The sequence below is a fragment of the Lissotriton helveticus genome, chromosome 5_1 (assembly GCF_964261635.1).
Source record: "Lissotriton helveticus chromosome 5_1, aLisHel1.1, whole genome shotgun sequence".
NCBI lineage: Eukaryota > Metazoa > Chordata > Amphibia > Caudata > Salamandridae > Lissotriton > Lissotriton helveticus.
In genome coordinates this window covers 1,682,333,343-1,682,348,936 of record NC_136065.1, presented here as the reverse complement: position 1 = coordinate 1,682,348,936, position 15,594 = coordinate 1,682,333,343, and the positions used below count along the sequence as shown (strand labels likewise).

The 15,594-nt window shown below is 44.5% G+C and overlaps 1 protein-coding gene across 2 annotated transcripts in view; it reads left to right on the top strand.

Annotated features, from left to right (window-relative positions):
* LOC144755727 (myosin-7) overlaps nt 1–15,371 on the top strand; it is an 82,467-nt gene extending 67,096 nt beyond the window's left edge. For both annotated transcript variants that reach the window (XM_078644918.1, XM_078644919.1), the window contains exons 28-40: nt 278–404; nt 966–1,084; nt 1,798–1,994; nt 3,888–4,071; nt 5,583–5,748; nt 5,965–6,089; nt 7,301–7,609; nt 8,164–8,367; nt 9,146–9,271; nt 9,381–9,656; nt 12,709–12,804; nt 13,077–13,220; nt 15,251–15,371. In XM_078644918.1, coding sequence (XP_078501044.1) covers nt 278–404; nt 966–1,084; nt 1,798–1,994; nt 3,888–4,071; nt 5,583–5,748; nt 5,965–6,089; nt 7,301–7,609; nt 8,164–8,367; nt 9,146–9,271; nt 9,381–9,656; nt 12,709–12,804; nt 13,077–13,220; nt 15,251–15,271 — 2,094 coding nt within the window. In that variant the 3' untranslated portion in view covers nt 15,272–15,371. The remainder of the gene's footprint in view (nt 1–277; nt 405–965; nt 1,085–1,797; nt 1,995–3,887; nt 4,072–5,582; nt 5,749–5,964; nt 6,090–7,300; nt 7,610–8,163; nt 8,368–9,145; nt 9,272–9,380; nt 9,657–12,708; nt 12,805–13,076; nt 13,221–15,250) is intronic.
* Nucleotides 15,372–15,594: the final 223 nt, after the last annotated feature.

Genomic DNA, 15,594 nt, shown 5'->3' with positions numbered 1-15,594 from the left:
GCGGCTGGGGATCCAGGTTTGAGTCTCGGTGTCGGCCTGTGATTCTGGGCAAATCACTTAATCTCCCTGTGCCTAGGAACAGTGCCTAAAGACCCTCACCGGTGATTAGCTGTGCAATACAAGTCTGAGTATTATTATTATTAGTTTAAGATTGTCATGTTTAGGCCCATTATTCAAGAGGAGAACCTCGCCACACTTTGACTTCCCTAATCTCATGTTTCATTCCTGGCACAATCTTGATTTCCGCAAGCTCAAGTCCCTTCTATCTATCTTCTAGGCTAACTTGGAGAAAGTCAGCAGGACCTTGGAGGACCAGATGAACGAGCACCGATTAAGGTCAGAGGAGACACAGAGGGCTGTGAATGAGCTGACCACACAGAGGGCTAAACTGCAGACTGAGAATGGTACGGATGCATGTGTGCAGAGGCAGAAGCTGCTTGAAAACATATGGCCACCCTTTATTACATAATGGCACCTGTAAACTGCATGTCTCTCCTTGCAGGGCCTGTGAATTCATCATAGAGTCCTATATGGCACTCCCCGACCCATGTGCATCTGAGTAAGGGAAACTGGAAGTAGAATCTCTTTACCATACACCCTCAAGACTTTCCTTCCTAGTCCCCCCTTTTTTAATTGGGACTTGTCTCTGGGCTGTCCTGGAATATCTACGGAATACGATTCTGGGACTCAGACCAACAGTCCCTGTCCCAGCCCCAGCTTTCCACAGGAAACAGTGCCTAGGATCAGCAAAGAATACCAACCCTTATGACACACCTCACCTCCCGGCATCACCTTCCTTTAGGAAGTAACTGGGGAACTGCTTAGAAAACACACTGTGAGATACTTCTTACTTTCCTTTGGGAGAAAACTGAACGGACATTTCAGTTTTAAGCCAAAAGTTGACGTTCAGGCTACACTCTGCAAAAGATTTCCAAGGTGTTAACTGACTTGTGGTGTCTCTTTAGGTGAACTGTCTCGACGCTTAGATGAGAAGGAAGCCTTAGTCTCACAGCTGACCCGTGGCAAGCAGACCTACACCCAGCAGCTGGAAGACCTGAAGCGGCAGCTGGAGGAGGAGGCAAAGGTAGGCTTTGGCTGGGAGATTAGATCATTGGCTCGGACTCTGACAGCCAAGACCAACCAGTAGGAAACTAGAGCATAGGTCAATGATTAAGTAACCTTTGTTATTGTATGTAAGAGAAAGGGACTATGACAATTATTAGTGTGGAGGTTGGCCAATTGTGTGTCATATTTGCTCAGGCATGCAGTAGAGGAGGGGACAAGCATCGGCTAATGGGTTTCCAATATTGTCATATATTTTGAGCATGTTGGAGAAGAAGGAAGCCACAATACTGGCCGTGTTAGTGAAGTCCTCTCTACAAAGAGAAGAAACAGCGTACCTCTATTACAATACGGGCAGTATGATCAAAGGGTAGTCTCACTGTTGGATGAATGAAAGCACTCTAGAAGAGGGATGTGAGCATTAGGAGAATGGGGTTTCTAGCCTAATAATGAAACGTCAGGGGGTGCTGAAGCTGTGTATTGATGATGTATTGGATTGGCAGAATTATGGTTGGATTCAGCGGCTACAAGAGCTGGGTCTGTTGCAGGTTACATCTGAGGTTTATCACTGGAGCTATGCGTATCTTTCCGGTTCTAGAATGACCATAGGTGTCACAGGCCAAGAGCAAGGTGCATGTCCGCGTTAGTCGGCCACTGGCCCACAATAAGCCTTCAGAAACTGGAGTGGGTATGAGGATAACATTGCTCCACTTGTGTCCTTGTGTTTAATTCTAGTCAAAGAATGCCTTGGCCCACGCACTACAATCAGCCCGTCACGACTGCGACATGCTGCGGGAGCAGTATGAGGAGGAGCAGGAGGCAAAGGCCGAGCTGCAGCGCATCCTATCTAAAGCGAACGCCGAGGTGGCACAGTGGAGGACTAAGTACGAGACTGATGCCATCCAGAGAACCGAGGAGCTGGAGGACGCCAAGTGAGTGCACCATAATGATAGTAGACATTGTTATTCTCGCGCTGTGAACAAATGTACCCTTCTGCCACATGATGAATTCAAATTAGCCTCTGAATCCTTTGCTGATCTCATAGAATCAAAATGGCCAGCTGCAGTACTTCAGCCTCTGTTCTGCTGTACATTGTAAAGCCATGTTCCAATTGAGGGGCTGCACAAACAGATTCACCCTAATCCATGAGAGCAAAATGAAGTCATGTATTGCAGTGGAGATCACACATGGCTCTTTTCAGTAAATAAAGATAATTTTCATACATTTTGAAATTTTACTGCCAGTTAAGACACCCCTAATTCTCACCTTTGGCCAACATGAGTACATTTCTAGCCAATTGTGACTGCTTGAGAAAAATGGAAAGGCATACTTTCTCACAAAATCTAGGGCATTTTAGTTTTTTCAGTATGAGGGTGTTTAAAGTGATGAGATGTGATAAGATTACATTTCAGGATTAATTTACAGTGTTTTAAAGCTGCAAAACCCAATAGTATTCATGATATTTTAGGAGGAAGATATATGGTTTTATTCATGATCCCAGCATGCATTTCTCCTCCCCTTCCCGCTTCCAAGCAGGTTATTTTCTCTTCTGTTTCTCCATGGGTATCTGAGTATCAGGCTACCTTTCTCCCCATCTCAGCAGTGCCGCCACTTATCTCCTAACTGACAAGCTTTTTGTTTGCTTTTATGTTTGAATTGGAATATAAGACGAACAAAAGGTTTGTCTGTTGGTAGAATCTCCTCTTCAGATACAGGTAAGTGAGGGGTGGTGAGAGAGAGCTCAAGGGCTGTTTGGGGAATTTGATGAATGCAGAGATGGGAAATGTCACCTTTCAGCTTTACCTAAGTCTGGGCACAAGAACTCTGGTTAGATCAGAGACCATGAAATGGCAGATCAGGTCAAGCTATGTCACTGCAAATCTTTAGAAGAGTTGTCCGATCTTGCACGTCTGTTTCTTGTATCTTGGAGTTCTTAGGGTGAGCATTGGTATTCATCTATTATAGCGCATCAATGGGAAGGAGGCCTTCCTTTGATCTATAACCAGTAAAAAGTGTGCATTGGAGTTGGGGGTTATACCACAACAACCTCTAAGTCTGACCCCCTTGTTGAGTCCATTCACATCCTCTGAAATGGTCTCAATCAGCTCCTGGAGTCTCTGTGCAGCTCTCTAAATAGGGTTTGGATTGAAACCCAATTTTATAGCAGATGAGCAGAAGGGTTCAACAATTTTAAGGAGAGCAATGATACATCCATCTTTTGCTGTTTCTTGTCACTTTATTGCCTTCCAATGGTTATCTCCACCACTAATGTCCACTACTCTCCATACTACTCCACTACTCCCCACTGCTGTCCATCCAGAGACCTTCCTCCTTCATGGTCTGTGTCCATATTAAAGGTGCTTTTGCCCATATCTGGGCACTGATCATCCCTAAACATTGGCCATCTGTGTATCCTGACCATTCCTGCTCTTTACCAATCTGCAGTTCATACCTGCAAATACTGTTCATTACTAAAGCACTGTGACCATCCATTGACAGTAGTCATCTGCAGATAGGATCCGCCTTTGGACAGTATCCATCGGCAGATACTGTCCATTCATGGACAGAGTTCATCAACAGATTTAATACGTCCATGGAGGTTGCTCATCTGTAACTACTACTTGTCTATGGGTGGGGACTACCTGTGGTGTCCATGTAGAGGCATTGATCTTCCATCAGCCATGTTCTAGTTTATTTGTTGAAAGCATCCTGAGGAATCTGCTCATCTCCCCCTGTCACTGACCTTGCTTCGCCATTGATAGCATCATACAGCACCCTGTTCTGAAAAGCTCTGTTTCATCTTCCTCCTCTTGTCCACCTGGTAGGAAGAAACTGGCCCAGCGGCTGCAAGAAGCAGAGGAGGCCGTGGAGGCAGTGAACGCTAAATGCTCCTCCCTGGAGAAGACCAAGCATAGGCTGCAGAGCGAGATTGAGGACCTCATGGTGGACCTTGAGCGTTCCAACGCTGCAGCGGCTGCCCTAGACAAGAAGCAGAGGAACTTTGATAAGGTATGCAGGGATGCAGGGAGTATATACACACAGCTGACGTTGTGAGGCTGAAGGAGGTCCTACTGTAGGAAAGATTGGGAGAGATTGTGGCCCTACGGCCAGAGCTGCCGACTTTGGAGATGGGGAACCAGGTTTGAGCCTTGGCGTCGACTCAGCTTCCTGTGATTCTGGGTAACATCACTTAATCGCAAGATTGCCGAGAAGCAATGGGAGAAAAGTGGTCAGGGCACATGTGGATAACGGGCAAGAGAAAATATGCAACGGGAGACTGGAAGAGCCAGATAGAAGGGGATGGGGGGGGAAAGGAAGACGGGACTACAGTGGAGAGAAGAGACTGGAAGATGGGTTAGAAAACTAATGGTGGGAAATATGTGAATAAAAAGGAAACAGAGGAGGTGGAGTCTCAAGAGGTGGAGAGAAGTTCTAGTAGATGAGCAGAAAAAGGGCACAGAAAAACATGTCATGGGGAGAGAGAGAAAAAAAGTAGAAGAGGCATAGGTGATAATGGTAAGGTTGATGCTGAAGAATGTGGCTGTATAAGAAGAGGAATCTTGAAGTGGGTAGGCACAGGAAGCATTATGAGCGACAACTCTCTTGTAGCTGTGCTACCAGAAAGGGGTAAGATATCTTTTTATCTTTAATCTCTATTTGATGTTCTCCGAACAATAACTCCCAAAGCTCACCTCAGCCAAGATTGAAATGTTATTTGGCTTCAATATTTCCACCCGGTTAAATAATTGGTGGCTCAACCAATTGGGAATCTGTCGTCCAGCAGTATGTTTGGCTCCCAATCTGGGTGTCATTTTCAATGACCCACTAGCCTCTATAGTTACCTCTCATTCTTCTTGAGTCTAGAAACTCTGAGGGAGATCTCGCCTTTTCTACGATAGCCACACATTTTAATGTCATTCAAGCTACTGTGGGATCCAAACTTTACTATTGTAATTGTCTTTCTTAGTTTACCAAAATATCTTGCTCATGTATTTGGCTTATTCAGTATTGGGCAGCCTGACTATTGCTTAACCTGCAAAGTCTCCTCACTTTTTTCCACATCTAAAAAATTATATTGGTTGTCTATTGAGAAAAGAGCTCTTTTTAAATGTCTGAATATACAGTTTGGGTCCCAGATTTCTATGAGACTTTTTTAATGTTATCATAAATGACACCCACTCCACTAAACTAACAGATTCCTCTATGCATGATTAAAAAAACCTGGCAGGAAGGCCGACATTTTTCTTATCAAACTTGTAAAAGTTGGATTTCCCTACCAACACATATTTGCTCAATAACCGACCATCTTCAATTTCTAAAGGTCGTTAAAATCAGTTTTTTCATTGTGTAACATATTCTATCTAATCTGAACTCTGTTAGCGCCAGGATGCCTTTCAGTAACCACACACTTTATAAAACCACATAAATCGATCAACTCTGTACTTGATCATCCCAATGCCATGCCGCTCTCTGCCTGCCTGGCACCCCGTATAGACTCTTGATCCTTCACCCTTCTGCAGGTCTTGGCCGAGTGGAAGCAGAAGTATGAGGAGTCCCAGATGGAGCTGGAATCGTCCCAGAAGGAGGGGCGGTCACTGAGCACTGAGCTCTTCAAGTTGAAGAATGCATATGAAGAGTCCTTAGAACATCTGGAGACCTTCAAAAGGGAAAACAAGAACCTGCAAGGTGAGGAACTTATCTCTGTGGGTCGAAAATGGAGAGGGGCCCAGGTGAAGTTGTCTATCTTTATTTCAGACACAAGACGTTAGTGTGTGTTGAAAGTGTGGAAAATCATCAAGTTTAAATGACACTGCATTCCCGTGAGATATGCTGAAGGAGGCATAGGATGAGACATACTACCTGGGACCAATTACAAATTAACCGTAATCCATTATTTCTCAGAGGAGATTTCGGACTTGACGGAACAGCTGGGAGTAAGTGGCAAGAGCATCCACGAACTAGAGAAACTGAGGAAGCAACTGGAGCAGGAGAAGCTGGAGCTGCAGTCTGCCCTGGAGGAAGCCGAGGTGAGAAGGGCGCCCCTGTTTGGGGACACGGTCTTTACTTCGAGGGCAGCTAGATCAGTTTGGGGACAGGATGTGGCCTTACGGTCCCAGCAGGGAAGCCTAACATCCTGTGATTCTTGGCAAATCACTTAATCTCCTGTTCCTACAAAATAAATGTGTCTTTCTGTAATGCAACTGATGCTCATGTACAGCGCTCTGATACCTTCAGGTCAAGTTCTACCTGTATAAAACTCCGCAAAAAAACAACAACAAAAAAAGATCACCCTTACAAATAGAAATGAAGCCCTTCCATACAACTCTGATCCGGAATGGACCAAACTTTGCAATCCCATAGCTCTAGGTCCTGAGCTTGCAGAGTCCTTGCAGTCAAAGCCCTTGAGAGGGCTTCATGTCACCGCTGGCACACTACGGGTGGTATAGAATGAAGGGGGCAACATAAAGACTTCTGTGAGGCCAGTTATTAAAGTTTGATCCATGTGATAGTTGATAGCATGATAGTTAGACACCGGTCTGTCATCCATATAATCGGGATACCATGACAACTTATTATCAGATTTTAATTGTTTTCTTTGACGATCACATGAGGAACAATCCCCAGCTATGTATTTGCTATTTGGGGATAACCTGTGGACCAGTTGTCAACCTTGAATCCATCAGACAAAGTTAGTATTATGGGGATGACATGAGGGAAGCTTAGGGACCTTTAATCTTTTTCACGTGAGATAGTACCACAGGCAGTCACCGTTTCTTGCTTCTGACACATTATGACGCTTCAATCCACCCATAGGGTATAAAGTGGAGGTACAATTACCGTCCTTCAAAGACAGAAAGCACGAGGACCAGTTGTATATTATTTCCTTTTGATGTGGACAGCATAAGGAACAATCACCAGCTTTCTTGCTGAGCTTTTAGAAACACAGACTTGGTTTGAAACCCTACAGACTTGGTGATACCTTCTGCCAGATTAATACACAGGAGAGTTGGGTTTTTGGGTGTTGAGGCAAGACCCTCCTTGGCTTATACCTGAAAACATCAATTTGGATATAACTATCACCAAGAGATGATTCTCTTTGCGCAGATGCAGGTACAATATTGAATCTATCTCTGCCACGATTGCTTGATTTTTCTCCTTATCACGTTTATACTCTTCAAATACGATTTTGGACAGGTGGTTTTTCAGGAACTGTGCACTTAGATGTCTTTTTCCACAGGCATCCCTGGAACATGAGGAAGGCAAGATTCTGCGGGCTCAGCTTGAACTTCACCAGCTAAAGGCAGACTTTGAGAGGAAGCTGGCTGAGAAGGACGAAGAGCTGGAGCAGACCAAGAGGAACCACCAAAGGGTTGTGGACTCGCTGCAGACCTCGCTGGAGGCTGAGACGCGCAGCCGCAATGAAGCCCTCCGCATCAAGAAGAAAATGGAAGGTGATCTCAACGAGATGGAGATCCAGCTCAGCCAGGCCAACCGCATGGCGTCCGAGGCCCAGAAACAAGTCAAGATGCTGCAGGGATACCTAAAGGTACCGGGAGCTCTGTTTAATCAGACTTTCTATTAGATGATTTGTGAATCCCTCATTTCACAAAGGCATCTAAGTGTGACTTTTGTACATGGATGCCCTGCACCTCTAGTTCCCATTTTCTTTATCTTATTTTTAGGGGCTCTAGTACTGCTTGGGACCTATGGTTTGTAAACTGGGCATCCTCTATTTTCGGCACTCCCTGCTGTTAACGGTTGAAATGTTGGTTGGAGCACTGCCCTTTGCACCTTGAAATCTGTTAGGGGGTGCTGCATAGCTTGGGATTTCCTTTGAACCCTGGACACCCTACTTTTTCCTCACCTCACTGTGTTATTGGGTGCTGTGCTGTAATATGTGCCCTGGACATGCCCATTCTCCCGCCTCCCACACTGCTAGAGAGTGCTATGCTGGTGGCTCTGTCTTTCATAATCTGGACATGCCTCGCACCTCATAGGTTTTTGGTGGTGATCTGCTGTAGACATGCCCCTCGCAGAGGCTTTTAGAAAGCTGAATCTAGAAGAAATAAAAGTCCTTTCATATTCTGCCTCTGCTTTCAGGACACTCAGATACAGCTGGATGACGTGGTTCGAGCAAATGAGGACCTGAAGGAGAATGTTGCCATTGTGGAGCGGAGGAATAACCTCCTGCAGGCGGAGCTGGAAGAGCTGCGTGCAGTGGTGGAGCAGACGGAAAGAGCCCGTAAACTGGCAGAACAAGAACTGATCGAGACCAGTGAGAGGGTGCAGCTTCTGCACTCCCAGGTGAGGAACAATGTAGAGTTTAGATAAAAGGACTACACAGGGGTGTAACACAGGCCCCCACATCTCCCTCAGTACAGCACAGTACTCGGGTCTGAGCCCGTCGGATAAAATCAAGAGCGGGGCCCCCTCGGTGTACATTTTAGAGGGGGCCCTTAAACTTTTGTTACGCCACTGGGACTATACCCTGCACTACGAGCTGAGAAACCTCATGAAGCTCGGAGAGGGGTAGTCTTAGGTAAGGAACCACATAGAGTTCAGAGAGAGGGGGTAGCTTCTGCCCTCCCAAGTGAGGGACCACATAGACCTTAGCGGGAAGGTGTATACCATGCACTCCCAGGTGAGAAACCACATGAAGCTCGGAGAAGAGGAGCAGACCCTGCAGTCTCAAGTCAAGAACCACAGAGAGTTCAGTCAGAGAGAGGGAGCAGACCGTGCACTCCCATGTGAGGAATTATGTAGAGCTCAGAGAGAGGGATCAGCTCCTGCACTCCTAGTTGAAGAACCACTGGGAGCTCTAAGAGGTGGAGCTGAACTTGCAATCCTAGGTTAGGGATCATAAAGAGATAGACTCTCTACCAGCTAAGGCATTACTGAAGGTAAGTAACTTGTTATTTACTCCCACGGCATATCCCATAGGAAGCTAAGGATCGGTCACCCTGAGCTGAAGATGAGATAACAAAATGGCTACGTAGAGCACCAGTCAATGATTTCCCTTTTACAGCTCCAATGAGTTAGAGTTATTTGCTGTGTTTCTAACTGGTTTATGTTTGTCCTTCAGAACACAAGCCTCATCAACCAGAAGAAGAAGATGGATGCAGACCTTTCTCAGCTGCAGACAGAAGTGGAAGAATCCATCCAGGAGTGCCGAAATGCAGAAGAGAAGGCTAAGAAAGCCATCACCGACGTAAGGGTCCACCTCTCAGCCTTGATTCATGGTCTAGTCTTACTGTTCAGCAGTGTGAGCCAGCTGCCCTAGTGTGAAGTGTCTGAGTCTTTGATGTTTTATTCTTTAGGCGGCCATGATGGCAGAGGAGCTTAAAAAGGAGCAGGACACCAGTGCCCACCTTGAACGCATGAAGAAAAATATGGAGCAGACCATCAAGGACCTACAGCAGAGGCTGGATGAGGCCGAGCAGATCGCCATGAAGGGCGGAAAGAAACAGGTGCAGAAGCTGGAGGCCCGTTTACGGGAGCTGGAAAACGAGCTGGAGGCCGAGCAGAAGCGCGGAGCTGAGACCGTGAAAGGCATGAGAAAGTACGAGAGGCGCGTCAAGGAGCTGAGCTATCAGGTATGACGATGGACCTCCAGGAAAGTTCTGTAAAATAGAGGGTTTGTATTCAGGCATAGGTGTTAGGTTTCAATCAGAGAGAAAATAGTAACAAAATATCTGCAGCTTTATGAATATGGGCCAGATAAAAAAAAACTGTGGGTAGAGGTGTTCGAACCCACACAAAGTAAAACCTCAGAGTTAAAGAGACTAATATGACAAGAAGAATGGGAATGAAGGAATGATCTTATCCTGGGGACCTGAGCTGGCAGAATATCCCTGTCTCCTGATAGACATATGTCATATGTCAGGTCTTAGGGTTTAGACACTGGCTGACTAGACATGGCAGTTTCAAAAGTCGGTAACTAGTTCCCAACAGTGCAGTGTCTGGGTCAATCTTTTATATTGAAACAAGATTCAAGCCCATCCCTGGTAGGTGTGCACATGTAGGATATGTATTTGTAGATTTGTTTTTAATTAAATACTTTAACACCAACCAGTACAGCATGGGCATTGGTCTTCCCTGTCAGGCTAAGCTTATGTAATGCTATTGCAATTACACAAATTCCTTCTTCGTATGTTTCAATCAAGAGTGTCTAACATCCAGTGCTGCTTCCCTTTCGTAGCGCCACAACATGGATTGGTTGATAGCCACCCACTCATATTTGTCGACTGTGTTAACAATGATGTCTTATCTCTGGCCATATCATATTAAAACAAGTGCAGCATTACTAACTACCCACTGATGCATTTTGAACATATACGGGCCTATTCACAAACTTCATTTTGTACTATGTTTAGTAGTACTAAAACAGTACTTCTAATGTACTACAAAATGCTATTCTAAAGCTTGTGAGCAGAGGTATCTGCCTCTCCTATCATTTATGTGGAGAGATCTACACCCGACTGTGGCGATCTCGCCCACGTAAGTATATGTTTTAGTAGTAAATGTAGGAGAGACAGAGAGGAGTGGCTGCAGAATGAGGAGTACTTACAAATACAGGCGAGTGGTTAAGGGAGGAATAAGGAGGGGGCTAGGGGGAGGTTTAGAGAGGAACAAACAACACTTCACAATAGAGTAAGGCCATTGTCATTCACATACTGCTCGTCTATAGTTACTGCAGCTAGAAGGGACCCAAAACAGTTGGAAATGTACTCCAACTTAGAACTAGAGTACATCCAGCACCACAAATAGCCACAACTGGAAAGCAACACACTCCCAAAGAAAATAATGGATGTAGGGACTTGGAATAACATTTATGGTAAAACAATTAAATCATTTAAACTATTTAAACATATACATAGGTTTCATTTAAGGTTAAACTTGTCCTTCAAATGAAACAATAATCCTTTTATTTTTTAAATACTCCACCTGTTTCGATGTAAAAATGTATGTAACATTAATATTTAATACAAATAATTAAATTGCATTTAATTGTATTCGTCACTTTTGATCATTTTTATTACACAATTAAAACACATATTTTTTACTTGGGGTTGGAGCTTCTTTTTTATTTTGATGTCAGAAAAGTATTTTTATTTGTATTTAATATATTAAAAATATTGAAATTTTTAATTTAAATTAAGGTATTAATATTGTAACTTTTTATGTTGTCCATTTAAAATAAATGTATCAAATCATTTACCATTAATATTTGACATAAGAGAACAAACACCATTAACATACTGCTAATATGCTACACCATTAGGCAGGTTTTGCCTGCTACTCTAGAGAAGACATGGGTTTTCATTAGTACATCACCATAGCCCTAACTCTCGACTTACCTTGGCCTTTGGGGAATTGTTCACATGGGGATAATCTCTATTTGCTAGCCTTAACATGTACAGTTATAACTTCCTGTACATTAATAACAAGATTATCATCCCCAAGCACTAACATGGTTACGCCTGGGACATCTAGATATCATCATATGGCTCTCAACGGCTCTTCGTTTGGACACATACTACTTGTATATCTTTGCTCTTTTGGGAATGCTGCCGGAGGCTGTTTTCAGTCACTGCAAAGGCTACCAACCATTCCTTTTCATCTGTTTTAAAACCAATAAACATATATATTTAAACAAATATATATCTGACATAAAAAATGTGTTCTATTTTGTTTAGATTTTTTTTTAATAAAGTTCCAAACTTTTCTGGCTAGCGTACCATAGGTAGATCTTCACCCCCATTGTGGTGGTCTCTACCAAGTGTTCAGAACATCAAATATGGCCATACAATCCCTACTATCACTTATTCTGCAGTTGTATTTGGCTTTCTTTTCTTTACCCACCCCTGCCCCTATTTTAGGTGGTGGGGACATGTAAGTCTACACTTTAGAGTAGCTTTACACTTGTAAATGGTGAATAGCCAACAGTAGTAAAGTTACTCACAATTGTAAGAATAAATTGACTTGTAGTAAATCCACACATGTAGATTTACCTTTGTGACTAGGGCCCATATTTCCTTAATAATGGCTGGGTAGATAGCGAAGCTCAGGATTTTACAGTCACTTCATTTGTTGAGGTCCAGACCATGGAGTGGAACCTCTACACAGCGTTTAAACATGAAGGGTTGCTTTGATGAGACAGTTCCTTTGCAGGACTGGTTTTGACCTTCTTTATTAGGATACTTTTTGCAGAGTTTTGTTTTGCCAAGCAGCCATATTGGAACTCCTTCCAGTTGGAGCTCGGGTCCATCCCATTCATGAGTCCATTTTTGGTCATGTTTCTTAGTTTACTGTGAATGTCCCAAAGGGCCACAAGTGTGTCCAAACACTGTAACTTACTGTTCTCCTAAGACTACTGCCTTTAACAGGAATGTCTGTTCTAACAATAAAAAATAAAAGATAATTAATGAAGAGGTGGATGCTAAAGTCTTTCCACCTTGTGGTGGTCGGAATCACAGACATACTATTTGGTGTTATATTGAATGGGGTTTGGAGCTCAAGATGGAAGTGTGCAAGTCAGAATGGGAACGGGTATTTTTCTGGAGCTGTGTAGGCCAATGAGTAAGCTGATGGACTGTCACTCACCTTTCCCCTTCCCCGTCCATCTTCTGTCACCCTTCTTCACAGACTGAGGAAGACCGCAAGAACCTGACACGCCTGCAGGACTTGGTGGACAAACTCCAGCTGAAAGTCAAGGCCTACAAGAGACAGGCAGAGGAGGCGGTAAGTGACGTCCCCTTTAATTGTTCACTCAATCTGTTGCACTAGAGTCAATGAAGCAGACAGTGAGAACCCCTCCCCCACGCCCCCACAGGTACGTAGCGCGCTTTACAAGTGTCTTGATTGATTGATTGATTGATTCCAGTTGTTCAACAAGAAGCAACAGACAAGAGGTGGTATTTATTTAGTGAAAAGTCCCTTGCATAGCTCAATTTCTCTTGCAAGACAAAGACAGACATCATGTCTGACTCATCATTTCCCTTTTTCTTCCCCAGGAGGAACAGGCAAACACCAACCTGTCCAAGTTCCGAAAGGTTCAGCACGAGCTGGACGAGGCAGCTGAGCGGGCCGATATCGCCGAATCCCAGGTCAATAAGCTGCGAGCCAAGACCCGCGACATCAGCATCAGCATTAGCAAGGTAAGAGCTAAAGGGCCCACGCTGATCAAAACTGGGGCATGGGGACCTACGTACACCGCAGCAGCTGAGGGAGCATGGTGAGAGTTGAAGGGCTTACCCTGATCACAGCTGATGGGTGAGGGGGGACATAAGCAAAGTGAGAGCCAAGTGGGGTCTGAGCAGGTGAAAGGTCACGGGCCTGCCTTGATCTCCATTGGGACAGTTGGGAGAGACAAGATGAGGAAGTTGAGAGTTAGAGGGAGAGGGGGTTTTAAGAGCAAAGTGAGGATTAAGGACCCTGCCCAAATCACTATTGGGAAAGAGGAGGCATGAACAAAGTGAGAGCTGAGGGACTGCACTGATCACTGATGTTGGCTGCATGTGCAGGGTGTTAGCTGGGGGACCTTTACAGATCACTAGAAGGAACATGAGTGATGGAAGGAGTGAGGGCCTTTCCTATCCAGGGAACAAGACGGGCACAAAATGTGAAGCTCATTTTAAATAAAGCTTCTAGGGTGGTCACTGGGACGTGGCTGCTTGAGGTGAGAGCTGAGAAGCCTGTCCCAATCACTGGTTAGAAAGGATGACTAGGCAAAGTCAAAACTGGTGCTGATCAAGTCACTGGGGCGCGGGTGGGGACACGTATGAATTGACGACATCGTGAAGGCTGCTGACATTTGGAGGGGAAATGAGAAGGTTGTAAGCTGATGCCTATCCTGAAATCTGGGGGTGAACATAAGCACACTGTGAGACCCAATACTCTTGCCCTTTATGAGCATGAACTTGGGTTAGCCACAGTAGCATCCCTCATCTAGGTAGTCACAAAGGCAGTGGCAAGTATAGTAAGTAAACAACCATTTCCTTCCTGAACTGCATTTTCTCTAGTTGATCAATAGCAAATAGGAGTCTGTTAAGGAGCAATGGAGAGCCTGTGATGTCATCTGGAGTCACAGGGTGTGTGATGCCATTTCCACAACCCCTTTGTAAAGAACTAATCATGGGACGTTGTAGACGTATCTTTGAAAACCTCATTATTTTCCTGTACGCACAGTTGTGGTTCAATGCTTATCTTTTAATTTTCTAGTTCTTTGAATCAGCCAACACGTGTTTCACCCTTTGGGGCTTAGAAGCACAGGGTATTTTCAAGGTTGTTCATATAACAGTATAACAGAACATTAGAACACGAAGCATACGTGATTTCACATCTGGTACCCCTTCCACTCCAGCATGAGAAAGATGACAACAGTACGCTCTCGATCACACTGCACTCCAGCCCTGAGCACTGGAGAGTTGTATACACATTGAAGGAGATGATAATCCTGATCATATTTTAGGGAGTAATGAGCGGCGTGAGAGCTAATAATAGTCTCTCTGGTTGGTTATCCCACTCCTTCTTTTTATGTGGTTGAGTAACCTTAACTTCTGTTGAGTTATGCGGTTGAGTAACCCTAACTTAATTGAGAGCGTACATTCAGATCAAGGCTGTGCTAAGACTTAGCCAAACTACAGACGACCATAGAAAAACCTTTGTATATCGCTAGTTGGACCATGAACATATTCCTTGCTTGTGTGGAAGGGGTAGTATTTGCCACAGCTTTGAACTGTGGGATGAAGAATTGATTACTCTCGAATCCTTACAGGTATGTTGAGTGAGAGTGAGTGGGTGATCAATGGTCTAGCTACTGTTTATGCAGTTGATTCTTCTGGACCTCGGATTGCATAGTGCCTAGACGCTCCTCAATATCCTAAATTTGTCCCAGTACTTCTGGGACATTTTACTTACTCTGGATATTATCGGCAGGGGGCATAGTCTATTATTTTACACTCTTTGAATAAATGAATCAGCAGAGGGGAGAGTATGCCAGTGGCATTGCTATCTCTCACCCCAATCGCACTGCTCTAGCTTCTTGAAAGGGATATTGATTTGTTGTCCCAAAGGCTGACCCTGGATCCTGCAGGAAATGGGCTGTGGTCTGTGCATGTTCCATGCTTCCTCCTCTGTTGTTTGTTCTTTTCTTCCTCTGTCTCTAACGTCTTCTCTTTCTCTGCAGAAGGGGCTGACCGAAGAATAACTCTTCTGATGAGATGTCTTCTCTGGCTTCATCCTTGCTATCATCTCTTAAATCCTCTTCTCTGTGTCTTATGTAGAATAAAATGTTTTTATGGAGCACACACTGTTTCTGGTCTCTATTTGACTTTCTTCTCTCTCCCCGCTCCTTCAGAGTTTCAGCAGGTGGGTAGGGGCTCTTAGAGGGCAGCAGGAGAGAGGGATCCTCAAGTTGAAGCAGGTGGGGAGGCTCCTTAAACCTCAGGACCTATGTACCGAACCCCTTATAGCATGGTAAAAGGCAAGCAGACAGGCTCTTGAACAACCAACTACTGTTAGGATCTTTAA